This window comes from Saccoglossus kowalevskii, chromosome 8, assembly GCF_978046115.1.
Source record: "Saccoglossus kowalevskii chromosome 8, keSacKowa6.1, whole genome shotgun sequence".
Taxonomy (NCBI): Eukaryota; Metazoa; Hemichordata; class Enteropneusta; family Harrimaniidae; genus Saccoglossus; species Saccoglossus kowalevskii.
In genome coordinates, this window is record NC_140648.1 from 38,543,977 (window position 1) to 38,570,107 (window position 26,131).

The window sequence follows — 26,131 nt, forward strand, 5'->3', positions numbered from 1 at the left end:
TTAAGACATGTTAAACGCTAGCTAGGGTTTACAACGCGAATTATTAGAACCACGCATAGACTTATATGTAAATTACCAATTCAAGCAACTCTATTTTGCTTTGGGTTATACAAACAAGTTGACAAACATCGCATACACTTACGATGGGAATGCCCTTAATTAACAAAGTGCTGTAACCGAATGATTCCAGCAGTATACGGGGCTCGCAGATGAGAGATTTGCTGTCTTAATGCGTCCCAGTGCATTAATTAATATATAATTAGTATACACACACATACATTATATTGACAGGTGGTGCTATGCAAAATGAATTATTTGTGTTGGCTACTGTAAAATACTGCTAATATAAATACTTGATCCATGGAATAATAATAATATAAAAGTAGTGCACACTCCTCGTTCTTAGCAACAAATACACTACATTTACAAGTCACCATGTTATCTGTTCTGTCATCCGCAAACGATTGTACATTCCACAGATTACACATCGACGCGGTATCTGCAGTTGGTTATTGTAAGTTAATCAGAAGTAAAAAAAAAAGCTTATCATTCCCTTGCTGCATTGGTTGCACCTGAGATCCTTGTGGCCATAATAAATGCATTAAATGGTATAAACAAACCGTTTCAAAGACGTGAACCATTGTCACATTAATGAAATTAGCATAGCCTATAACTGCGCCGTAATTGGAATACAGTGCAGCGTGTCACTGTATATCCATAGCATATCTTGCTATGCAGAATAAGACATTGCCGTTATTGTGATATATAGGCTAATGTTAAACATAATACCTTGTCATTACGCCCATGTGTTTAACTATACAATGTAATAACATGTCCAATCACAATTTTATCATGCCGATCTGCGATCTGCTTCCGTACAAAAATAATAATATTTTATTGCATCTTTAGAAATATTATATCTTTATCAGTAAACATTATAAACACTGGTAAACATTGTAGCCATTGTTTACTTCATACGTCTCTCAGCCTCTATAGCAGCCAGGAAACGATCTCTGAAATATTTACTTGCATAGCCTACGCACAGACATGTGTTTATGTTTGAGACAGATCAGTCACCTTCTTTCACTTATTCGTCAAATTTTAGGGAAAAATTAAAAATATTAAAAGTGCAACAATACAGATTGATTTGTGACTTGTATATACCGGGTTTTGTAGAAATATGAAAAAAAAAACGCCAAAAGTTGTCTGCTTGTGACAAAGAGTTAGATGTTGAGTATGTTTATGTTTGGTCTGAAGTTTATAAAAACCTTGCTACCCTAGCAGCTTTACAATTATTTTGTATTTGCCTTGTATTTCATGGTAGACAATCAACAAGAGACCTGTCGGACAAAATAGCTCCTCTGTTTCAGTAGAGCATTGAGTGTTCCTCTAATGCACAGCAGAAACTTATGTAATAAAGGTCTATTCAAGGTATGCATATATCAAGTATCTATGATGAAATTTTTTGCACGTATCTGTTGATCGACTAATTTAGTTGATTACTAGCGAATGGCTGTGTTATATCTGTCATCGTTTAGGCCCATGCGAGGTCCTGGACGGAACTTGGTTCAGTGATTTGGAACTAATTACGATATAACCGTCGCTATTCGGACTACTATTTCTGACAATTATTTATATAGTGAACGATTAATCAAAAGATATGACGTGTTCAGTACCTAGTGTGATTAGTTGAATGTGTGAAGGCCACGCCTTAGAGTCTTTTTACTTCTTTGTAATTAGTTAAGGTTTTGAAAGTGAATAAAGTTGTTTTAGTTAGTCTTGGCGAGAACACGAGAAGAGAGGCAGTCTTGGGGTGAGTCTAGTCCAAGGCAGTCTTGGAGAGTCTTGGGTCAGCCTTGCGATAGTCTTAGGGACTTTTCCCCAGGGCGCTGTGTGTTATAGAGTACTCGACTGACTGACTGACTGACTAAAGACGAGAGCTGAAACGTATTTCGTTGTGTGTGTCTTATGTGACTGTAAAGCTTAAGTGACTTTCCTGATCCCGTACCTCAAGGGGACGCGATATAGAGCCGAGACGATATTCCCCCCTGACACGTGGAGAACCTCAGAGAGGAGAAGAATTTCCCCCGTGATACGTGGTGGAGAAACCGGGCAGGTGTTTAACACACATTGACATACTGTGAAGAAAAGTGAAATGGCGAATGTATGTCTTTCTTGTGAAACGAACTAGCAGCTCGATGGCACTAACTGCGCTTGACGACTAACGCCGTTAACAACGCTGAAGACATGAAGACTTCGGAGCCCCTTAGGGAGGACGAGTATCGAATAGGACTGAATAATCAAGAATTGAGCGACATTATAGACAATATGATGATAAAGAACGACCCGGATTAACGCAACGAAAAGAGAAGAGACGCTTAGACTTTGATTAGAATTTTAGCTATCTGTGTATTGCTTAGAGAATCGCTCGCTGGACACTGTAACTGACACTGTGTAACTCAAGACGTTGAACTCTTTTTCAGAATCCCAACACTATTGTTTAGTATGTAACGTATTTCTTGCTTGCTTTTACTATCGTTTTTCTGAACGTTTTTTTTTTGTGATATTGAATTGTATGTATGTAAGCGCCCAGATCTTTGTTTTGAACTGATATTTAGTGACGTGCGAGGTCCTTTATAATGATTTAAGTGCGTTTCAGTGGACAAGTATTTGCAACACAGTGTTATGAGTTTTGTGAATTTTTATTATGGGTGATATGGAGCAGCATTATGGGTCATATGGAGCAGCATTATGGGTGATATGGAGCAGCATTATGGGTGATATGGAGCAGCATTATGGGTGATATGGAGCAGCATTATGGGTGATATAGAGCAGCATTATTGGTGATATGGAGCAGCATTATGGGTGATATGGAGCAGCATTATGGGTGATATGGAGCAGTATTATGGGTGATATGGAGCAGCATTATGGGTGATATGGAGCAGCATTATGGGTGATATGGAGCAGCATTATGGGTGATATGGAGCAGCATTATGGGTGATATGGAGCAGCATTATGGGTGATATAGAGCAGCATTATTGGTGATATGGAGCAGCATTATGGGTGATATGGAGCAGCATTATGGGTGATATGGAGCAGTATTATGGGTGATATGGAGCAGCATTATGGGTGATATGGAGCAGCATTATGGGTGATATGGAGCAGTATTATGGGTGATATGGAGCAGCATTATGGGTGATATGGAGCAGTATTATGGGTGATATGGAGCAGCATTATGGGTGATATGGAGCAGCATTATGGGTGATATGGAGCAGTATTATGGGTGATATGGAGCAGCATTATGGGTGATATGGAGCAGCATTATGGGTGATATGGAGCAGCATTATGGGTGATATGGAGCAGCATTATGGGTGATATGGAGCAGCATTATGGGTGATATGGAGCAGCATTGTGGGTGATATGGAGCAGCATTATGGGTGATATGGAGCAGCATTATGGGTGATATGGAGCAGCATTATGGGTGATATGGAGCAGCATTATGGGTGATATGGAGCAGCATTATGGGTGATATGGAGCAGCATTATGGGTGATATGGAGCAGCAGTATGGGTGATATGGAGCAGCATTATGGGTGATATGGAGCAGCATTATTGGTGATATGGAGCAGCATTATGGGTGATATGGAGCAGCATTATGGGTGATATGGAGCAGCATTATGGGTGATATGGAGCAGCATTATGGGTGATATGGAGCAGCATTATGGGTGATATGCAGCAGCATTATGGGTGATATGCAGCAGCATTATGGGTGATATGGAGCAGCATTATGGGTGATATGGAGCAGCATTATGGGTGATATGGAGCAGCATTATGGGTGATATGGAGCAGCATTATGGGTGATATGGAGTAGCATTATGGGTGATATGGAACAGTATTATGGGTGATATGGAGCAGCATTATGGGTGATATGGAGCAGCATTATGGGTTATATGGAGCAGCATAATGGGTGATATGGAGCAGTATTATGGGTGATATGGAGCAGCATTATGGGTGATATGGAGCAGCATTATAGGTGATATGGAGCAGCATTATGGGTGATATGGAGCATTATGGGTGATATGGAGCAGCATTATGGGTGATATGGAGCAGTATTATGGGTGATATGGAGCAGCATTATGGGTGATATGGAGCAGCATTATGGGTGATATGGAGCAGCATTATGGGTGATATGGAGCAGCATAATGGGTGATATGGAGGAGCATTATGGGCGGTCAAACTTGTCCCAGACAATTATCAAGGTCATCAGAAATACAGAAAGAGTGGCAAGTGGATTTCGACCCGATTGGCTTTCGTCACAGGTCTTGATGAAAGCTATTCAGCTATATGAGACTGTGTATAAGTGGGAGCATCACTACCAGATTTATGATGGTCTGTCTGAAGGAAAGAGTAACCATGAACCATATCATTTAGTATCGTTGACAGACCCAGGTGCCTTTTTTCATCAAGTCAGATTGTTTGACCTTAGGAGGCAGCACAGTGTTACATAAATTATCAGACACACAAGTCAGGAAGTTGCACGATAGAAGATAGTTGAAACGACAGTGCACATATCTCCTTGAGGACACTATCCTACACACAGAGTATGGTGGTCTCGTTGGGTGCCAACTATTCTGATTTAACTAGCGCTATTTGTACTTATGATCCAAAGGCTGCTTTTGATAAGGCAAAACAAATGTTTGCTGAGCGTCAGTTTCCTCTTTTGCAGGGCACTCATGTTTGTACAGCCCATATTAATCAGAATGTTGTTGCCCAGTGTGCCACTTTTTGACTAGACATGATTCAGCCTTTAAGTCACAACATTACATTGAGAAATTACATTCACTGAACATCTTGTGATCAGATCTTGTGATGGGATTGAATCAAATTTATTTGTACTGCCACTGTTACTTTGAATGCCTTAACAAAGGCAGCAGTCACCCATAAGTTTTGTCAGAATTAGTAATAGCAGGCACAGTGAAAACCAAATACAGGTTCAGGGTACCCACGATAGTCTGGTTGTGTTTGTGTCATAAATCTGTTTTGTAGTTTTAGTGTTTCTACCACACTACAACCCATGCACAGATTATGGGGAGAGACCTGTGATCCAGCTCACCAAACATTCATATTTTATAATTTATTTAAGTATGGTCTGTAGCTGTGTAATGTTTCCCTATTTTCTCGACAGTCACAGATTTCCTGAATTTTTCGGCAAATCACCCACCAACTGGGTATGCTTTGTACCTTGTCAACTAGTCTATTCAATTCAAATTTAATTTTGGTATAGAAAGTATGAATTTATCTTGGGATAATATTACATGCTGAAGTCATACTTACCTTACCCATGGAGGTAAAAAAGGTTTACCTCCATGCCTTACCCCATATATCACTACAATAATCTGTAGATTCCTCAATGATGGGAAAAATATAATTTGAAATTAGAGTACTGAACCCCCTAGAGAACTGATTTTATTGGAATCTGTGGGTGCTATTTTTCCAACACAGGTTCAACTCGGATGGTTAGTCCAATAGTGCTAGACGTAGGATTTCGGTCAGGTAAGCAAGACTTTGCTATGTAAAATTTCAAATATCTTGAGGGGAATTTGTGCATTTCACTCTGTAACATACAATGAAAGTTGTATAGTACTAAATCCTAATATTGTGAGTTTCCATGGTTATAATAGTTTTCTATTTTATACATGGAAGTCTAACTCCCAGAATGCATTGCACTTATATGTAGTAGCTTAGTGTGAAATTCAGCTTGTATTGCTTAGAAATAAACACAACATTTTCTGAAAACGTCTTTATTCTGTTCATGAAAAACTGAAATGTACAACAAGAAATACAACTGTTATTAGTTCTAACTAGTTTAACATTTTACTGTTAAAGGAAGACATAAATTTACCATACAACAATTCTACAGGAATAACAAAATAAAACCATTTCAAACATCTGAATATTTCTGCAGCAGACAAAATGAAGGGTCAAAGGTCATGCATCCTGGGACTTCAAAAGAAGTGAGCCAATATCTTGTCCTGTAATTTTAGGAAAAAAGATCTCCTGTTTAACAAGAAATTCATATCAATATTGCTTAAAACTGCCAGGATGCTGGTTGATTGTGCAATTATTTATACAGCTTTGATTTACACCAATTAAAGAGATTTGAGTGGAATTAAAGATTATATGTCATGCTTATCAAACATCTAGCAGTCAATGAACAATTATTCAAGATGCATTATGAATGTCAAGAAAAATGAACAAAATTGACATTTTTACAGCTGTTACACTGGTTTCTACAGTGCGTGTGATTGTTTCTTGATTGATATCTCAATTTTGCTTGGTGATATGAGATGAAAAAGTCATATTATAATTGATATGAATTTCTAATATTGTTAGAACATTTCAAAAAATAGATATATCATAGTCAGTTTCCAGTATGATAATTATAGTATTTCATTATTACAATGGGAAGTTATCTCCCATAATGCAATGCAAACTGTCTTAGCAGTGAAAGTTTTCACACTGTCAATAGAAGCAATGAAAGAATACAATGTATGAATATGGGATTTATAAGATAAGTGTATGCAACTTAGATATGCAAGGAAGATCCCAATTTGAAATCCCTTGAATTGCGTGATATTAACAATATCACAAGGCATGAATGCATTTCTAGCAGTAACTAAATGAGTGAGATAGTGTTCGTCTTAGGCTATTTTTTGCTACTCACTTTTTGCAGAGTATGTAATTATATAAAATTGCATTTTGCCTCCCTCCAGGAATGGGACAAGAATCTCTCATTTTTGTTCACATTTTTCCAAGAATCCACTGCATTCTGTGATATCATTGGTTATAATAGGTTGATTGATGTCAAAATGATATCTTTATCATTGAGCACCATGTAGATAGATATCAAGGTTGCATACCCTTATCTTATACATCCTTGGCCAAATACATGATACCCATCTATTGTACTAATGCTGATTTAGATAAAATTTATTCAAGAAATTTATTGAGTCCATTACAAATCCGGTTTATATCACAAGTCAATTGCTGTTACTTGTATTGTTTTCAATCCACTGAGTCACATGTACAACTTTTTTTACATTCATAATATATTTTATTGTGGCCAAATCTAAAACTAATCCACCACCACGATAGAAGTCAAAGTTAATGCAGTCTGAGTCATAAAATATTTACTCAGAAACTTTCAAATTATCTTCTTGACATGTAGTCAAAAAAAAAAGAGTTATGGCAAATACTAAAGTTAATTTCATACACATTTTTGCATTCTGAAAACATTAATAAATATTTATTTATAAGTTAACAGGAGTTGCATTTTTTGTAAATTTGTCCATGGTGTTTATTTCATGTAATAAAGAGCTAAAATGACCTTTGTGAAAAAGTAATATTACAGGTAGAAATGAATTGTTGTTTCAACAAAATTTAATCTTCCAGATGAATGTATATTTATTTGGTACCACAAACACCACTTGTATGGATTAAACTCAAAATTCATCCTTTAGTCAGAATGATTGCACCTATCCATTGAATAGCAAGGCAGCAGTACAGGGAGCATGAGATTCAAGGTTATGCTACTGTAAATGCATTAATTATTTGTCAGGTTTTAATTTGGCTATTTCCACCAATTGAATTCACATGAAAATGTTGAATTACAATAGAATATGGCGTTTCACTAGCAATGTGTGAACTTAAAACCCAGTGAATATGCTCACAATATTGAATTGAATGCCAGTAAAAATAAATGGTTTAAGGTAGCGGGACTATTATTTGCATACTTGTTTTCATCTTCTAATTGTGACTAAATGACTACAAATAGACCCAGGAAAGTATATATTTTTAGAATCGCCAGACTTCAAGCTTTTCACAAGTGTATTTTGCATGCCCGTATCTGCATTCTACGACGCGTTACTCAACCAAAGGTGAAAAATTACTTTTTCTGTAAAAAAAATAATTACACATTTATGCTGGCGATAAGAAGTATTTTTTTCACTTTTCCTAGTTGTTTAATAGTCTGGTAAATTGAATGTGTCTGGTCAGTTTTATTCAAGCAACGCGTTTTAAAAAATAGTGTGCTGAATTTCAATTACTGTTTTAGTCGCATTGCCCCCAACTCAAACCACAACTCGTTGGTAAATAATCGATGAAATAGTTTGTCTGGACACATTCAAGTTCCTCTCACTGTCACCTTAAAGCTGTGAAAATTTGGTGTTAATCCGACGATAATAAGTATACGTTATTTTTTGTTAAAGACCTTGTATTTTGAAAAACATAAACTCCTAGAAAACGTCCATGAAGTAACAGCAAAGATTTTCAAGCTTGTTTATCGGCACAATCAATTAGTTTTCCCATCAAGGTCTGTTTTTACATGTGTAGGGACATCCAAATGTGTAAGGCTATTGGAAACCAAACAAATAAAGGAATGGGATAGCTATAATTGGATAAAATCGGCAGATGAAAACACCATAATCAATGATTTTTTTCAGTGGCTGTGTGACCTTGTGTCTGACACATTCATATGCAAATGACTAATCTGTGAAACAAATAGGGGCGGAGACAAACCACTCAAATGTTTGGAAACACTAATTGTGCGTCAGATAGCTACTGATAACACATCCTAACATTGCTTTGTCTTGAGTTTATCTTTGAAACTTATAGGCTATAGGCACACAGATTAAACCTGTGTTGTTGATTTTGGAAAACACTACTGAAGCTGCCTTGCTTCCCTTCAGAAAATCCACATTTTAACCAACTTACATGACATTCTATGTTATGTTAACTTTATCACATGAAAGTTTATAGTGCATTTCATCAATTAATAAATAAATGTGAAAATCGTAATTTTCAACACAAATAATAGTCTCGCTACCTTAATGGTATTTAGTACATTGTATATAAATACATGGTTACTAATTAGTGTGAATCGATTCAGAGTTTGACAACAATATAACTCTAATTAATGATAAATAACACTGTGATGATGACCTCGATGATTTGGGATGATATATATAAATATGTGACACTCTGCTGATGTACATATGGTATCTGGGCTCACATGCCATAACTAGGGACTTTACCAGAGATGCCCACAGAGGGCATGTCATCATCTTGTATGCCAAGGCTCTGAAAAAACAACATGTGGATATTAACACTATATTTATGCTATTTAACATGTGACAGAACTGCATTAACATGTGCCAGAACTGCCATAATGTTTACATCCTGGCTCACATACCATAACTAGGGACTTTGCCAGAGATGCCCACGGAAGGCATGCCATCATCTTGTATGCCACGGCTCTGAAAAAACAACATGTGGATATTAACACTATTTATGCAGACTTGTATGAAGTCTAGTAGTGTTGCCTATCACCTTTCAAGACCACAGTTGAAACTACATGACCACATTTTAAAAATTCCAGTTAACGTGGGTGAATAGCTGATAGATCAGTAAAAAAAAAAGATAAGAAAAAAATCTGCAAAAAAACATGACTTATCTCAATACAGACATTCATTACAACTCTGGGGAGAGCAATGATTGATTGGATGGGGATGCAGCCATGATGAAGGATGTGATATTTATAATGAAACAGACTAAGAGGTCAAATAATGTAATATCTAATTAGCACTACATTTCCATTGGTATGCAATGTATTTGGAAATTATTGTATTGAAATATTCAGCTAATAAAAACTAATAACAGTGACAGGTCATGCTTTTAGAACACTCATAAATAAATGAAAATCGTATTTATTCATTATAATGATTACACCACACACATACGTACATACAATACATGAATTAACCCTCATCCTGCCAGCACTATGTACTTTTACATTGACTGGACCAGATGAGGTTTAACCCTTATCCTGCCAGCACCATGTACTTTTACATTGACTTGACCAGATAAGGTTTAACCCTCATCCTGCTAGCACCAAGTACTTTTACATTGACTTGACCAGATAAGGTTTAACCCTCATCCTGCCAGCACTATGTACTTTTACATTGACTGGACCAGATGAGGTTTAACCCTTATCCTGCCAGCACCATGTACTTTTACACTGACTTGACCAGATAAGGTTTAACCCTTATCCTGCTAGCACCAAGTACTTTTACATTGACTTGACTAGATAAGGTTTAACCCTCATCCTGCCAGCACTATGTACTTTTACATTGACTTGACCAGATAAGGTTTAACCCTTATCCTGCTAGCACCAAGTACTTTTACATTGACTTGACCAGATATAGTTCAACCCTTATCCTGCCAGCACCATGTACTTTAACATTGACTTGACCAGATAAGGTTTAACCCTTATCCAGCCAGCACCATGTACTTTTACATTGACTTGACCAGATGAGGTTTAACCCTCATCCTGCCAGCACCATGTACTTTTACATTGACTTGACCAGAGAAGGTTTAACCCTCATCCTGCTAGAACCAAGTACTTTTACATTGACTTGACCAGATAAGGTTTAACCCTCATCCTGCCAGCACTATGTACTTTTACATTGACTTGACCAGATAAGGTTTAACCCTCATCCTGCCAGCATCATGTACTTTTACATTGACTTGACCAGATAAGGTTTAACCTTTATCCTGCTAGCACCAAGTACTTTTACATTGACTTGACCAGATAAGGTTTAACCTTTATCCTGCTAGCACCAAGTACTTTTACATTGACTTGACCAGATAAGGTTTAACCCTTATCCAGCCAGCATCATGTACTTTTACATTGACTTGACCAGATAAGGTTTAACCTTTATCCTGCTAGCACCAAGTACTTTTACATTGACTTGACCAGATAAGGTTTAACCTTTATCCTGCTAGCACCAAGTACTTTTACATTGACTTGACCAGATAAGGTTTAACCTTTATCCTGCTAGCACCAAGTACTTTTACATTGACTTGAGCAGATAAGGTTTAACCCTTATCCAGCCAGCATCATGTACTTTTACATGGACTTGACCAGATAAGGTTTAACCCTCATCCTGCCAGCACCATGTACTTTTACATTGACTTGACCAGATAAGGTTTAACCCTTATCCAGCCAGCATCATGTACTTTTACATGGACTTGACCAGATAAGGTTTAACCCTCATCCTGCCAGCACCATGTACTTTTACATTGACTTGACCAGATAAGGTTTAACCCTTATCCAGCCAGCATCATGTACTTTTACATTGACTTGACCAGATAAGGTTTAACCCTCATCCTGCCAGCACTATGTACTTTTACATTGACTTGACCAGATAAGCTTTAACCCTTATCCTGCCAGCACCATGTACTTTTACACTGACTTGACCAGATAAGGTTTAACCCTTATCCTGCTAGCACCAAGTACTTTTACATTGACTTGACCAGATAAGGTTTAACCCTTATCCTGCCAGCACTATGTACTTTTACATTGACATGACCAGATAAAGTTTAACCCTTACCCTACCAGCCCTATGTACTTTTACATTGACTTGACCAGATAAGGTTTAACCCTTATCCTGCCAGTCCCATGTACTTTTACATTGACTGGACCAGATAAGGTTTAACCCTTATCCTGCCAGTCCCATGTACTTTTACATTGACTGGACCAGATAAGGTTTAACCCTTATCCTGCTAGCACCAAGTACTTTTACATTGACATGACCAGATAAGGTTTAACCCTTATCCTGCCAGCCCTATGTACTTTTACATTGACTGGACCAGATAAGGTTTAACCCTCATCCTGCCAGCACTATGTACTTTTACATTGACTTGACCAGATAAGGTTTAACCCTTTATCCTGCTAGCACCATGTACTTTTACATTGACTTGACCAGATAAGGTTTAACCCTCATCCTGCCAGCACCATGTACTTTTACATTGACTTGACCAGATAAGGTTTAACCCTTATCCTGCTAGCACCAAGTACTTTTACATTGACTTGACTAGATAAGGTTTAACCCTCATCCTGCAAGCACTATGTACTTTTAAATTGACTTGACCAGATAAGGTTTAACCCTCATCCTGCCAGCACCATGTACTTTTACATTGACTTGACCAGATAAGGTTTAACCCTTTATCCTGCTAGCACCATGTACTTTTACATTGACTTGACCAGATAAGGTTTAACCCTTATCCTACCAGCCCCATGTACTTTTACATTGACTTGACCAGATAAGGTTCAACCCTCATCCTGCCAGCACCATGTACTTTTACATTGACTTGACCAGATAAGGTTCAATCCTTAACCTGCCAGCACCATGTACTTTTACATTGACTTGACCAGATAAGGTTCAATCCTTATCCTGCCAGCACCATGTACTTTTACATTGACTTGACCAGATAAGGTTCAATCCTTATCCTGCCCGCACCATGTACTTTTACATTGACTTGACTAGATAAGGTTTAACCCTCATCCTGGAAGCACTATGTACTTTTAAATTGACTTGACCAGATAAGGTTTAACCCTCATCCTGCTAGCACCAAGTACTTTTACATTGACTTGACCAGATAAGGTTTAACCCTCATCCTGCCAGCACCATGTACTTTTACATTGACTTGACCAGATAAGGTTTAACCCTTATCCTGCTAGCACCAAGTACTTTTACATTGACTTGACTAGATAAGGTTTAACCCTCATCCTGCAAGCACTATGTACTTTTAAATTGACTTGACCAGATAAGGTTTAACCCTCATCCTGCCAGCACCATGTACTTTTACATTGACTTGACCAGATAAGGTTTAACCCTTTATCCTGCTAGCACCATGTACTTTTACATTGACTTGACCAGATAAGGTTTAACCCTTATCCTACCAGCCCCATGTACTTTTACATTGACTTGACCAGATAAGGTTCAACCCTCATCCTGCCAGCACCATGTACTTTTACATTGACTTGACCAGATAAGGTTCAATCCTTAACCTGCCAGCACCATGTACTTTTACATTGACTTGACCAGATAAGGTTCAATCCTTATCCTGCCAGCACCATGTACTTTTACATTGACTTGACCAGATAAGGTTCAATCCTTATCCTGCCCGCACCATGTACTTTTACATTGACTTGGCCAGATTAGGTTTAACCCATGTCAACAGTCACGATAGCATTGCAGATGGCATGTTCCATATCAACAATCACAAAAGCATTGCAGATGGCATGTTTCATGTCAACAGTCACAATAGCATTGCAGATGGCATGTGCCATGTCAACAGTCACAATAGCATTGCAGATGGCATGTTTCATGTCAACAGTCACAATAGCATTGCAGATGGCATGTTCCATGTCAACAGTCACAATAGCATTGCAGATGGCATGTTCTATGTCAACAGTCACAATAGCATTGCAGATGGCATGTTTCATGTCAACAGCCACAATAGCATTGCAGATGGCATGTTCCATGTCCATAGTCACAATAGTATGTTCTATGTCAACAGTCACAATAGCACTGCAGATGGCATGTTCCATGTCAACAGTCACAATAGCACTGCAGATGGCATGTTCCATGTCAACAGTCACAATAGCATTGCAGATGGCATGTTTCATGTCAACCGTCACAACAGCATTGCAGATGGCATGTTCCATGTCAACAGTAACAATAGCATTGCAGATGGCATGTTCCATGTCCATAGTCACAATAGTATGTTCTATGTCAACAGTCACAATAGCACTGCAGATGGCATGTTCCATGTCAACAGTCACAATAGCACTGCAGATGGCATGTTCCATGTCAACAGTCGCAATAGCATTGCAGATGGCATGTTTCATGTCAACCGTCACAACAGCATTGCAGATGGCATGTTCTATGTCAACAGTCACAATAGCACTGCAGATGGCATGTTCCATGTCAACAGTCACAATAGCAGTGCAGATGGCATGTTTCATGTCAACAGTCACAATAGCATTGCAGATGGCATGTTCTATGTCAACAGTCACAATAGCACTGCAGATGGCATGTTCCATGTCAACAGTCACAATAGCACTGCAGATGGCATGTTCCATGTCAACAGTCACAATAGCATTGCAGATGGCATGTTTCACGTCAACAGTCACAATAGCATTGCAGATGGCATGTTTCATGTCAACAGTCACAACAGCACGACAGATGACATGTTCTATGTCAACAGTCACAATAGCACTGCAGATGGCATGTTCTATGTCAACAGTCACAATTACATTGCAGATGGCATTTTTCATGTCAACAGTCACAATAGCATTGCAGATGGCATGTTCTATGTCAACAGTTGCAATAGCATGTTTTCAAGGTTTTCTGACATCAGTGTCTGATTGGTCAATTAGTGGAAACTTTACTTACTTTTTGTACATAGTGTGGATTGATAGCGACTTCTTGGTCCATTTGCTTTATTTTCTCATCCAAGTCAATACATTTTTTCATCTAGAACAGTAAAGATAACAAATGAATTAGCCAATGCTTAGCACTTAGTACATCTACACCAGTATTCCCATATGACACGCCACTGTACACAACAGAAAATGTCAATTAATATTGATCAGGAAAACATCTTATTATATTGTTTACAAAATAAGTGCAAGAATGAAGAAAATCAAGAGACATCATTTTTGTTTGTGCTTGAAAAAAATCACTTACACAGCCATATATAACTGTACAATTATTTTTTTCTCCTTCTCGTAACTGACTTGATTGATGGAGGAAGGGTCTATTTTGAATAATTATAAAATCAGTTCTATCCATATAAATAAAGTCTACTTGATATGCATACATTATACATAGTGTTTGTCACAATTGAATTGATGTATCCATAACAGATTCTTGAGTGACACAATGTGTACAACAGTAACTCTGATGCCACTTTTTAAATTCATTGTTTAAACATATCCCTTAGCAGTTATTAATATATCTATCAATATGCTAGTATTTTTGTTACTTATTTTCATGTACAAATCAAAAGCCTTCATGATTTTTTGTTCACATCCTGCCATGCTTAGACATTATTGGCGAGTTACACTCCTCACACATTTTTCACACATTGGTGTTGTGTATACTTTTATTTAACCTTTCTGCTTTTTTTGTAATATACTGTGTACCTAAGAATGAATTAGAACCACTGAGAGCCCTTAAACTAATTATACAATATATACAAGTATTTGTTCTCACATTAATGCCAACCCAATTTTGCCTCTGGCACATATATTAATATATATCAGAGTTTAAAGTAACTACAGCTTTAAAAACAAATCTGAGTCTTTATTTTGGTATTGAGAATAGGACAAGAATTATAAAGATCAAGGCGATGGTTAGGATAAAATAACGCCTTCTAAAGTATATAATGCAAAACAGTGTGTTATTTGTTATAGTGAGACTTATTTCACCTTTGTGTGAACTATTAAATGGGAAAATATCATCAATCACAACTGCTTGTTTCAATGCATCTCACAGAACAATACATTATAAACATGTCAGTATTAAAGATCGATTACAGTCAACTATAATAGTGTTTGAGATTTTCAATTGGATATTATTTCAGTTAGCTATATTTATACAATTTAAACAAGTCTATATTAGACATATGTAACACAAATAATGTTGGTAGTTCTCTTGTTGCTTTGCTACAATTACAATATACCGGTATGCACAGGGTGTATTTTGTGACTACAAACCAGTTTGAAAGAATATTTGTTGCTATGTATGTATGAATACCAAGTTCATATGTTGGGCTGCTTTATCTCTCCATACTGAGTTTAGAACGGCTTTGGACCTGACGCCCGGCATTCAACACAATCAGCCGATACAGGACAAACATTAACCATAATTCATGGGGATCAAGTATTATTAATACATATATTTTATTTTACATCGCTAGAGTTGTTCCGGTGAAACAGCCACTTTCTTACCTTGAAATAAAAAAATAAAAATTTGAAGAGCATCAGGGAATATATTAACAACCATTCTTAGCAATCGCTAGCTTTATTTTATTCAAATTCATGAGTTTTTCGACATTTGTTGGCAACTTCTACGCTAAAAATGGTTGAAAATGTGGGTGTGGTTCTCTCGCAAAGTCCTGTTGATAATACAGATAATTATGGTTCCATGCTTTTACGTATAGATCCAGTTGAGTCACTGATCATGACTCAATTTTAAAAATTGAATGTCATACAATAGATTTGAAGTGTCATTCAGAACCTAATAATAGTTAATACTAGTTGTATTTTCACACTTTACCACCATTTCGACCACTCATGTGCCAGTGATTAGTGTTTGGAAGACCGGTCGGTGTTTTCAATGAACGAGCGAGAGGAAAAAAAGTGATTAAAATGCGATTGGTTTCGGGTCGGACGAGACCATGCGGTCGGAAATTAGGTGATAAGCGGTCGATAAAAAAGCGAAATGAGTAATTCAGTTGCTGTGCAGCCTGATTTCAAGGACATAGTTACTGTGCAGCCTGATTTCAAGGACATGGTCACTGTGCAGCCTGATTTCAAGGACATGGTCACTGTGCAGCCTGATTTCAAGGACATGGTCACTGTGCAGCCTGATTTCAAGGACATGGTCACTGTGCAGCCTGATTTCAAGGACATGGTCACTGTGCAGCCTGATTTCAAGGACATGGTCACTGTGCAGCCTGATTTCAAGGACATGGTCACTGTGCAGCCTGATTTCAAGGACATGGTCACTGCATGGAACATGTATCAAACTCTTGTTACTATGTTGCTGTTGAAATAAAGAATTTCTAACCAATCCGACAAATTTATTGTTAGTATTTGCATGGAAGAAGTGCATAGTTACTTTAAATGCATTATTCTCTGTTTTGTAATTACGCTATTTTCACAGATATGTAACATTCACTAAATTACATCTGCGTGAAAATGTAGAATAACAATAGAAGTCACTGTTTCTGTGCCAAGCTTGTGAACTTAAAACCATGTGAAATTTCTCAAACATCAAAATAGTGAAATTAAATAAAAATAAAAATAAATGTTTTTTACAGTATCTTGCTCATAAGTTTTTCACCCGTCCAGGAGCGGTGATGTAATAGTGGCTTTTGATATGGTTTCCCGTTGACCTTTTTGCACGCAACACACTTGTGAAAAAGAGAGTTCACAACACGCTAGGCGATTTGGTGCCGCATGCGAGCGCCGGTTCGAGTCACGCACGCAGTACGCGTTACTATAATTTGACGTAGTATTTGCTTGCTCATAAGTTTGATGGATGGTTCCCTTGGACACATGAGCACGATACACATCAACCAGTCATTAAGATACAACAACACAGTGCATATTAATTAGATATATACAATACTATTTGGCTGAGACTTTATGCCATTAATAATTCACTTTTAGTGTCATCCTTTGATATGAATGCCAAAATAACTAAGTTCAATCATGGACAATCATCACTAAAAGACAGCATTGACATGGTTCCATGTACAATTATTCAAAATCAAACTATTTATTTTACCTACAGTAGTTAACCAAGCATGGAGTATAAAATGCTGCACTTAATTTAAATTTGTTGCTTGACAATCTTTGATTTTAATTTACTGCTTATGGTCAGAAGTCAAAGTTCACCCAAGATTAAATTGTAATCAAAGAAAGCTTAGAAAGAACTCCCATGTGCTGAGAGTATTGGAGACACATTAAATATAATTCGAAATTACTTAGCTGAAAACTAATTATGCAAATCAGAAAATTAATATGACCAGATTTGAGTGTAAAACTAATGAGGTCTGCGCAATGTAACAGAAAATCTATGTCTCCAAGTTTAATTGAAATGTGATTAGAACCAAAAAATTATGAATTATTATGCTTATTAGGGAATTAATATGAACAGATTTTTACCCCAAACTAATTAGGTTTGTACATTGTCCTAGAGCATCTTTGTACTAAGTTTCATTGAAATGGAATAATTAGTACCGTGAAAACTCCAAAATTTCGACCCCTCTAAAAATTCGGCCGCCTATTTATTTGCCGGGTTTCGGTGTCTTATTTACCTCCAAATTTTCGACTCCACTAAAACTTGCCGACTCATTCTTATTCGAAAATTGCGACCAGTTTTAGTTTTCCCCCAAACGAAAAAAAAACCGATGTGAGCGTTCAAACGGGACCTTCCTCGAAGGCATGAATCCGGGTTTCTGATTGACTGAGAGATTTTTATTTTATTAGTAACGAAAATATATTCTAAATAAACGAAGTTTTTAAATAAAAACGAACACAAAAATCTCGGCATGCTGCGTTTCTGAATTGTTGATTATTACTGTACTCAGTAGTGATTATAATAATGTACACAAAATAAATTTGTTGAATGGTTATGAAATACAAATAAAAGTCAACTTAGTTTCATCGTAAGCGAATGATTCCGGTCTCGTATAAACGTTTGATGCTGTAGGATATCCGCCATGTTCTCTTAGGTCAAATAGGTCAAATCGCTAATTAACCAATCAAAAAGCTGGATGATGCCAACGTGTTCAAATTACCATAGCTTATTTAAATATGTTAATGTTATTGAACGCAATGCGGAAGAGATTGATGTTGTAGTACGATATTTTGGCTTGGATTTTGATGCGAAAACGGCATCATTTTTTTTAAATAAAAAAAATAGTTGTTTTTAAAAAATAAACTGGTCATCTGAAGAATAATTTAACATTGTTCACAGTGATAACAGCTCATTCTCGAAAGGAAGCTTACCCGCTCACGCTAGTCACGATAAAAATCATACACGTGTACTCTTGAATAGACAGACGTCAATGACTACGATAAAACTTAGACTCTATTTTAGCCGGCAGGATTGATTGAAATGTCCGAAAAATGACGCCAAAATACACCTTAAAAGTCCCATTTTATTTTCTTAAATCCCATTTTATTTTTTAATCCAAGGGCGAATTTACGGCAGAATTTGGTCCCTCAAATAAGGGACACGTGAGCATTGATTCTAACCGGATACATTGCACTGGGTCGGGGAGATAGTTTGCTAAACTTCCATGTATCTTTTGTCCAATGGGTACCTGTACTTCGAACATTCGCAAGTTTTCCTAGGTAGTGCGAGACAGCTTTGTCTTTTGACCTATTAGTTTTGTGCTGACCTCTTCTCCGCGTCTTGATGTTTTGTTTTGCTTGTCATAATACTCACTGATTGATGACTTTGTTTAGATTTTGAGTTACAACTCGGCCACGACCTTTGCTTTTACCGTGAAACATGAGGAAGTTTACGTCAATTGACGGACATTGCATTTTTTAAAAACTAATGAAGCACACTGTCTATCATCCCCATTTTTTCATTTGCTGATTTCTATTCTGAAAAATTCGACCGTCCGAAAATGCACCTTAATTTTGACTCTAAAAACACGTCACATTTCTAGCACAAATTATTTAAAACCGGTCGAAATTTTGGAGTTTTTACGGTACTTTAGATATCAGTGTGAAAGCTTAAAATTGGTTAATTATGCAAATTAGGTAATTAATATGTACAGATTTTAACCCACAATTATTCAGGTCTGTCTATTGTCCTACAGCATCCATGTACATTCATTGATATGTGATGTACAGTACTCATTCCGCCCAACCTCCCGCTTTTATCGCTTTTTTTCCGACCGCTTATCGCTTAATTTCCGACCGCTCGCTCCTTTCCGACCGGAAACCGACCGCTTTTTTTCCGCTTGCTCGCGTTTGCTTTTGTTCGCTCGCTCGCTTGCTTTTGTTCGCTCGCTCGCTTGCTTGCTTTTGTTCGCTCGCTTGCTTGCTTGCTTTTGTTCGCTCGCTCGCTCCTGCTATGGCTGGCTTCAGAAACATCGTCCGCTTGCCAACCGACCGCTGGAGTAACAATGATCGTACATTGTATGTATAAACTTAAGTTTTTATTCGTAATAAATTTAGGTTTTAATGACGATTCAAAACACAACGCCTATTGCTTCTCTGTTTTGAAACAAAGACGCCTTCAAATCACTTGACACATTGTAACGTTTGCTACGCAAGTCCATGGAACTATAAACCCCGGTTTATAGTTCCGTGGCAAGTCGAACTGTGACCTGTATTTACATATTTACGTCCTAGTGTGTGTAGTTCAAGCAGCTATATAACTGGTCAATCGCGATACGTATTGAGTACTAGTATTTGTGTGTTGTGTGTATGTTTCTGTGTGTGATTTTGACTAAATTTATTCCGAGCGGCGCTCAAAATAATTTGACACTTTATTTGCGAGCGCAACTCACACTATGACCCTTACTCAATTTGCATAAGTAATACGAATGCTCTAGTCTGGGTGCGCAAAACAAAACTGCACGTATAATTATCGCATAGCTGAATTTCTACAAATCAATTGGACTTGAACTACTAGTATAATGACTGTGACGATTAATCGCTTGTCTGAGTACATGCGGCGACGAATTATTGGATTGGCAGCAGCCGGACGAAAAATGAAAAAGATCCCGGAACAGTTAATTTGTTGAGGAAAACAAAACAAGCGCAGCCAGTTATACATTTTGAAAACAAAAAAATACAAAATAAACGCAATCAGAGGCGCCGACCACGCGCGTTGGAAATAAATAAAACGTGTTGTGACAGTCTCACCAAATCCTTTCACTCGCGCAATATAATTATGTTATTTCCCAAAGCACTTATATTTAATACATTGACGAAAAACACCGCAAGAAAAATGTAAATCAGGCTAGTAATTACTAGTAACTCTACTCTACTCGAACGCAATGTTGATCACTGTAAAAGTGGATAAATTCGAGCCGTCATCAAATTCAAAATTCAAGCGATCTCGTTGAATGTCAAAAATAAACTCTATGTTTAGAAAGACAAAAACAACAACATATTAGAGTGCAAAAAAAGTTAGCAGCAAAGAACGAGAAGTGCATGTGGGAAAGCGATGAGTGAACTCGAGGAAAATTATGCTGATGTGAGAACAAGCCATATACCCGCGGAGTATTCGCTAAAACATCGAGAAAATGTGCCATTTCAAAGGGCACCCTTACAAACAATGTCTGCGATTGTGTGAACATGATAACGTGCAAACAAGGAACAGATCTCGTGGTCCACAAGGAAACTTAGCGATGACACAGTTTTAGATGTATACGGCTGTTGAAAACAGAGACTCCTTCGATCTCATATAAGCAGGTTCACGTGGATGTATCATTTTCAACTTTTACCAACAACGCTATGATAATAAAGACATTGTGAAATTATTTTGTTTTTGTAATATTCGTGTGTAATCAGTAATTATGAAAAAAAATTATGGGTACATATGGAATACATTTCGTTATGAATTATTCCTAATATCAATTTCTAAATTATCTTGTCAAAATCAGTTTTTTTTCCAGGGTTTTTCCCCAAAAACGAAAGAATTTCATAATGTCGGGACCGAGAAGTTTTTTTATTATTTATTGGGAACGGAAAGTCTTTATCGTAGTGCTTCGCCTCGGTTGACAATGAGCTCTTTGGGTCGCTAAAACTGTATGTCCACCTCTGTTGGGGTGAACATTTGTATTATTATACTGAATAAATCTTAGAACAGAATTGGTGGCACTCAATCATGGCAATCTTCCAGGTCATCGTTAGAAAGATTTTCGGAGGCAAATTTAATCTTGAAGGATTGCAGGAAATTGACCCTTACCGATTCATATTTATGAATTAATCGGGATTCAGGTACCATAGTGTTTGTAACAGAAGAAAAAACGCTTTCGCGTGGGATTTTTCATGCAAACATTGTGAATGTTTCCCCGACACTGATTCCTTTTTAACTTTCGATTGTTCTAAGTCGCGGCAAACCCTGCTCATGACCGGAGACGTCGTCGAGACGCAGGTGCGATTCCTCTTAGCAACGCGTTCTATTTATTTCCAAAGCGTGTGGTCGGCGCCTTTGATTACGTTTATTTTGTTTTTTTATTCACGTACTCTATCACTGGCAGCGTTTGTTTTGTCGCGACTCGCAACTTAATGTCCAAGCTGACTTTGTTTTGGCTGTAAGTGAACTACGTACAGCTCATGAAAGTATTTCGCCCAGAGTTCGCAAAAAACTGAATACCCTGCAAAATTTGAATCTTCTATTTTATAACGAGACATTGGGCGCAAAAATAAAAACCATAATTGTAATTCAACAAGTTTATGTAACGTGTTAGTCCGCTTGCCAGCCGCCTAGTTAAAAAACGCGATCTCCGTTGATGTCGGCTTCGACAACTTCGGACAAGTAAGGTGGGCGCTGGCCGACATTACATTTGCAAGTATTGTATTTGTTTGACAAATTGTACACTACTGTCATTCTATAACAATCGATTGGTCGTTTTTTTCACAGTCTTACTATTCCTGCAGATATTCTTCAATTGTTATAGGTGCCATAGATTTACATAACTACAACTTGACCCGTGTTAAACCCAAACCATGCGTGCATGACAACCGTCACCCTACACACAGTTACTCAATGAATACCATACTCTACAGTAGACATTTTTAGCTCTCCACCAAAAATTGAATGGTTTTATTTCATATTAGTTGTGTCTGTGTCAGTGTCGTATTTGATTTGATGTTTGGTTCGATCTTGTTTATGGTGGACATTATTACTACGCTTATGTATTATTACCAATTTTATATGGCCGTGTGATCCACCGTATTTTTTCAACGGTCGTTCTATAAATTTTTGATTAACATCATAACAACAAAAATGACACACTTGTACATGAAACAGTAGGTAATGAACTGTAAATGCGGGCGATTGCGCGAGCGGATACTTCCGGATTTGCGCGGTCGAAAAAAAAGCGGAAATTGCGCGGTCGAATTGAACAAAGCGAGCGAAAAAAAAGCGATCGAAATCCGGAAGCGGGCGGGAGGTTGGGCGAAATGTGTACTGTATAGTACCTGAGATATCAGTGTGAAAGTTGGTTAATTATGCAAATTAGGTGATTAATATGCACAAATATTTACCGGAAACTAATTGGGTCTGCATAATTCTAGATTCATTGAAATGTGATGATTAGTACTTTAGATATCAGTAGAAAAGCTGAAAATTAATTGTGCAAATTAGGTAATTAATATGCACAATTATTTACCCTAAAACTAATCAGGTCTCTGCATAGTCCTAAAGGATCTATGTACCAAGTTTCATTGAAATGCGATGATTAGTACTTGAGATACCCGTGGAAAAGTTGAAAATTAACTAATTATGCAAACTAGGTGATTAATATGCACAAATATTTATCGAAAACAATCAATCTCTGCATAGTCCTTGAGTATGTAAGTACCAAGTTTCATTGAAATGTAATGCTAACTACTTATATCAAATGCTGAAAATTAATTAATTATGCAAATTAGGTAATTAATATGTACTGATATTACCATAAAAACTATCAGGTCTGTGCAGTGTCGTATGACATCTATGTACCAAGTTTCATTGAAATGTGATGATTAGTACTTGAGATATCAGTGGAAAAACCGAAAATTGACTAATCATTATGCAAATTAGGTAATTAGTATCCACGGATTATTACCAAAAACTAATCAAAACCTAGCATTAGTTCAGAGCATCTATGTACCAAGTTTCATCAAAATCCAATGAGTGGTTGTTTAGATATCAGTGGAACAGTCATGGAACCACTAAAAAATAGCTAATTATCATGCAAATTAGGTAATTAATATGCACAGATTTTTACCAAAAATTAATCAAATCTGCGCATATGTTCAGAGCATCTATGTACCAAGTTTCATCAAAATCCAATGAGTGGTTCTTTAGATATCAGTGGAACAGTCATAGAACAGCTAAAAATTAGCTAATTATCATGCAAATTAGGTAATTAACGAGCATGGATTTTTACCAAAACCTAATCAAATCTGTGCATTGGCCCAGAGCATCTATGCACCAAGTTTCATCAAAAACCGATGTATGGTTCTTGAGATAGCAGTGGAACAGTCGGACACACATACACACATACACACACACTAACTGCAAAGACTCCCATTTTGTGCTTCGCACATGGGAGTCAAATATAAACTGCAACCATTCCTTTGTATATGCTCTTAATATAATTAACATTCAACTACACTCACAGAGGCAAAGACGTGAATTGAGATGGCACAAAAAAAAACATCAATCAAAATTACTGCATCTAACAAAAACAAATTAGGTTTTTGTTTAGCGTGTGAAAGAATCTTTTTCACTTATTTTGCCACTGCACATCGTCCTCCGATGAGGAATTAATTAATCTATGAAAAATCAATGAAAAGAAATTATAATTTAGCCAAAAAACAAAATCACCACAGTATTAAAGTCAGAAAGTGTCCATTTTTTAATTCATTATACCTAGAAAATAGACTTGACTTTAAATGGTGTGGATAAATTTGAGTACAGACTACATTAAAATGTTGTTTTATTTTATAGACAGGTGGTCTTTATATAGTTGTTAAATTTTTGTGTGCATTGCAAACTCACACATTTGACTAAAATATAATGATATGGCACTATAAAAATAAAAACACATTCATTTAGATGATAAAAATCAAATAAATTTGACTTGGTCTTTACATAGAGGTGGGTCACTATAGGCAGGTAGCCCACATAGAGGTGGGTCACTATAGGCAGGTAGCCTACATAGAGGTGGGTCACTATAGGCAGATGGTCTTTACATAGAGGTGGGTCACTATAGGCAGGTAGTCTTTACATAGAGGTGGGTCACTATAGGCAGGTAGCCCACATAGAGGTGGGTCACTATAGACAGATGGTCTTTACATAGAGGTGGGTCACTATATGCAGGTAGTTTTTACATAGAGGTGGGTCACTATAAGCAGGTAGCCCACATAGAGGTGGGTCACTATAGACAGATGGTCTTTACATAGAGGTGGGTCACTATAGGCAGGTGGTCTTTACATAGAGGTGGGTCACTATAGGCAGGTAGGCTTTACATAGAGGTGGGTCACTATAGGCAGGTAGGCTTTATATAGAGGTGGGTCACTATAGGCAGGTGGTCTTTACATAGAGGTGGGTCACTATAGGCAGGTAGCCCACATAGAGGTGGGTCACTATAGGCAGGTAGGCTTTACATAGAGGTGAGTCACTATAGGCAGGTAGCCCACAGAGGTGGGTCACTATAGGAAGGTAGTCTTTACATAGAGGTGAGTCACTATAGGCAGGTAGCCCACAGAGGTGGGTCACTATAGGCAGGTAGTCTTTACATGGAGGTGGGTCACTATAGGCAGGTAGTCTTTACATAGAGGTGGTCACTATAGGTAGGTGGTCTTTTACATAGAGGTGGGTTACTATAGATAGGTGGTCTTTACATAGAGGTGGGTCACTATAAACAGATTGTCTTTATATAGAGGTGGTCACTATAGGCAGGTAGTCTTTACATAGAGGTGGGTCACTATAGGCAGGTAGTCTTTACATAGAGGTGGGTCACTATAGGCAGGTAGTCTTTATATAGAGGTGGGTCACTATAGACAGATGATCTTTACATAGAGGTGGGTCACTATAGGCAGATGGTCTTTACATAGAGGTGGGTCACTATAGGCAGGTAGTCTTTACATAGAGGTGGGTCACTATAGGCAGGTAGCCCACATAAAGGTGGGTCACTATAGACAGATGGTCTTTACATAGAGGTGGGTCACTATATGCAGGTAGTCTTTACATAGAGGTGGGTCACTATAGGCAGGTAGCCCACATAGAGGTGGGTCACTATAGACAGATGGTCTTTACATAGAGGTGGGTCACTATAGGCAGGTAGGCTTTACATAGAGGTGGGTCACTATAGGCAGGTAGGCTTTACATAGAGGTGGGTCACTATAGGCAGGTAGGCTTTACATAGAGGTGAGTCACTATAGGCAGGTGGTCTTTACATAGAGGTGGGTCACTATAGGCAGGTAGGCTTTACATAGAGGTGGGTCACTATAGGCAGGTAGCCCACATAGAGGTGGGTCACTATAGGCAGGTAGGCTTTACATAGAGGTGAGTCACTATAGGCAGGTAGCCCACAGAGGTGGGTCACTATAGGCAGGTAGTCTTTACATAGAGGTGAGTCACTATAGGCAGGTAGCCCACAGAGGTGGGTCACTATAGGCAGGTAGTCTTTACATGGAGGTGGGTCACTATAGGCAGGTAGTCTTTACATAGAGGTGGTCACTATAGGTAGGTGGTCTTTTACATAGAGGTGGGTTACTATAGACAGGTGGTCTTTACATAGAGGTGGGTC

The 26,131-nt window shown here is 37.6% G+C and overlaps 1 protein-coding gene across 4 annotated transcripts in view; it reads right to left on the reverse strand.

The window, feature by feature from the left end:
* Positions 1 to 5,783: 5,783 nt before the first annotated feature.
* LOC100374854 (COP9 signalosome complex subunit 3-like) overlaps positions 5,784 to 26,131 on the reverse strand; it is an 80,022-nt gene continuing 59,674 nt past the window's right edge. Inside the window, exons 12-14 of one of the 4 annotated variants that reach the window (XM_085502584.1) lie at positions 14,299 to 14,379; positions 9,249 to 9,312; positions 5,784 to 6,030 (exon numbers count right to left, since the gene is read on the reverse strand). In XM_085502584.1, coding sequence (XP_085358710.1) covers positions 5,987 to 6,030; positions 9,249 to 9,312; positions 14,299 to 14,379 — 189 coding nt within the window. In that variant the 3' untranslated portion in view covers positions 5,784 to 5,986. Of the gene's footprint in view, positions 9,137 to 9,248; positions 9,313 to 14,298; positions 14,380 to 26,131 lie in introns of all 4 variants that reach the window. The other 3 variants (XM_085502585.1, XM_085502587.1, XM_085502586.1) reach the window with 3 other exon arrangements.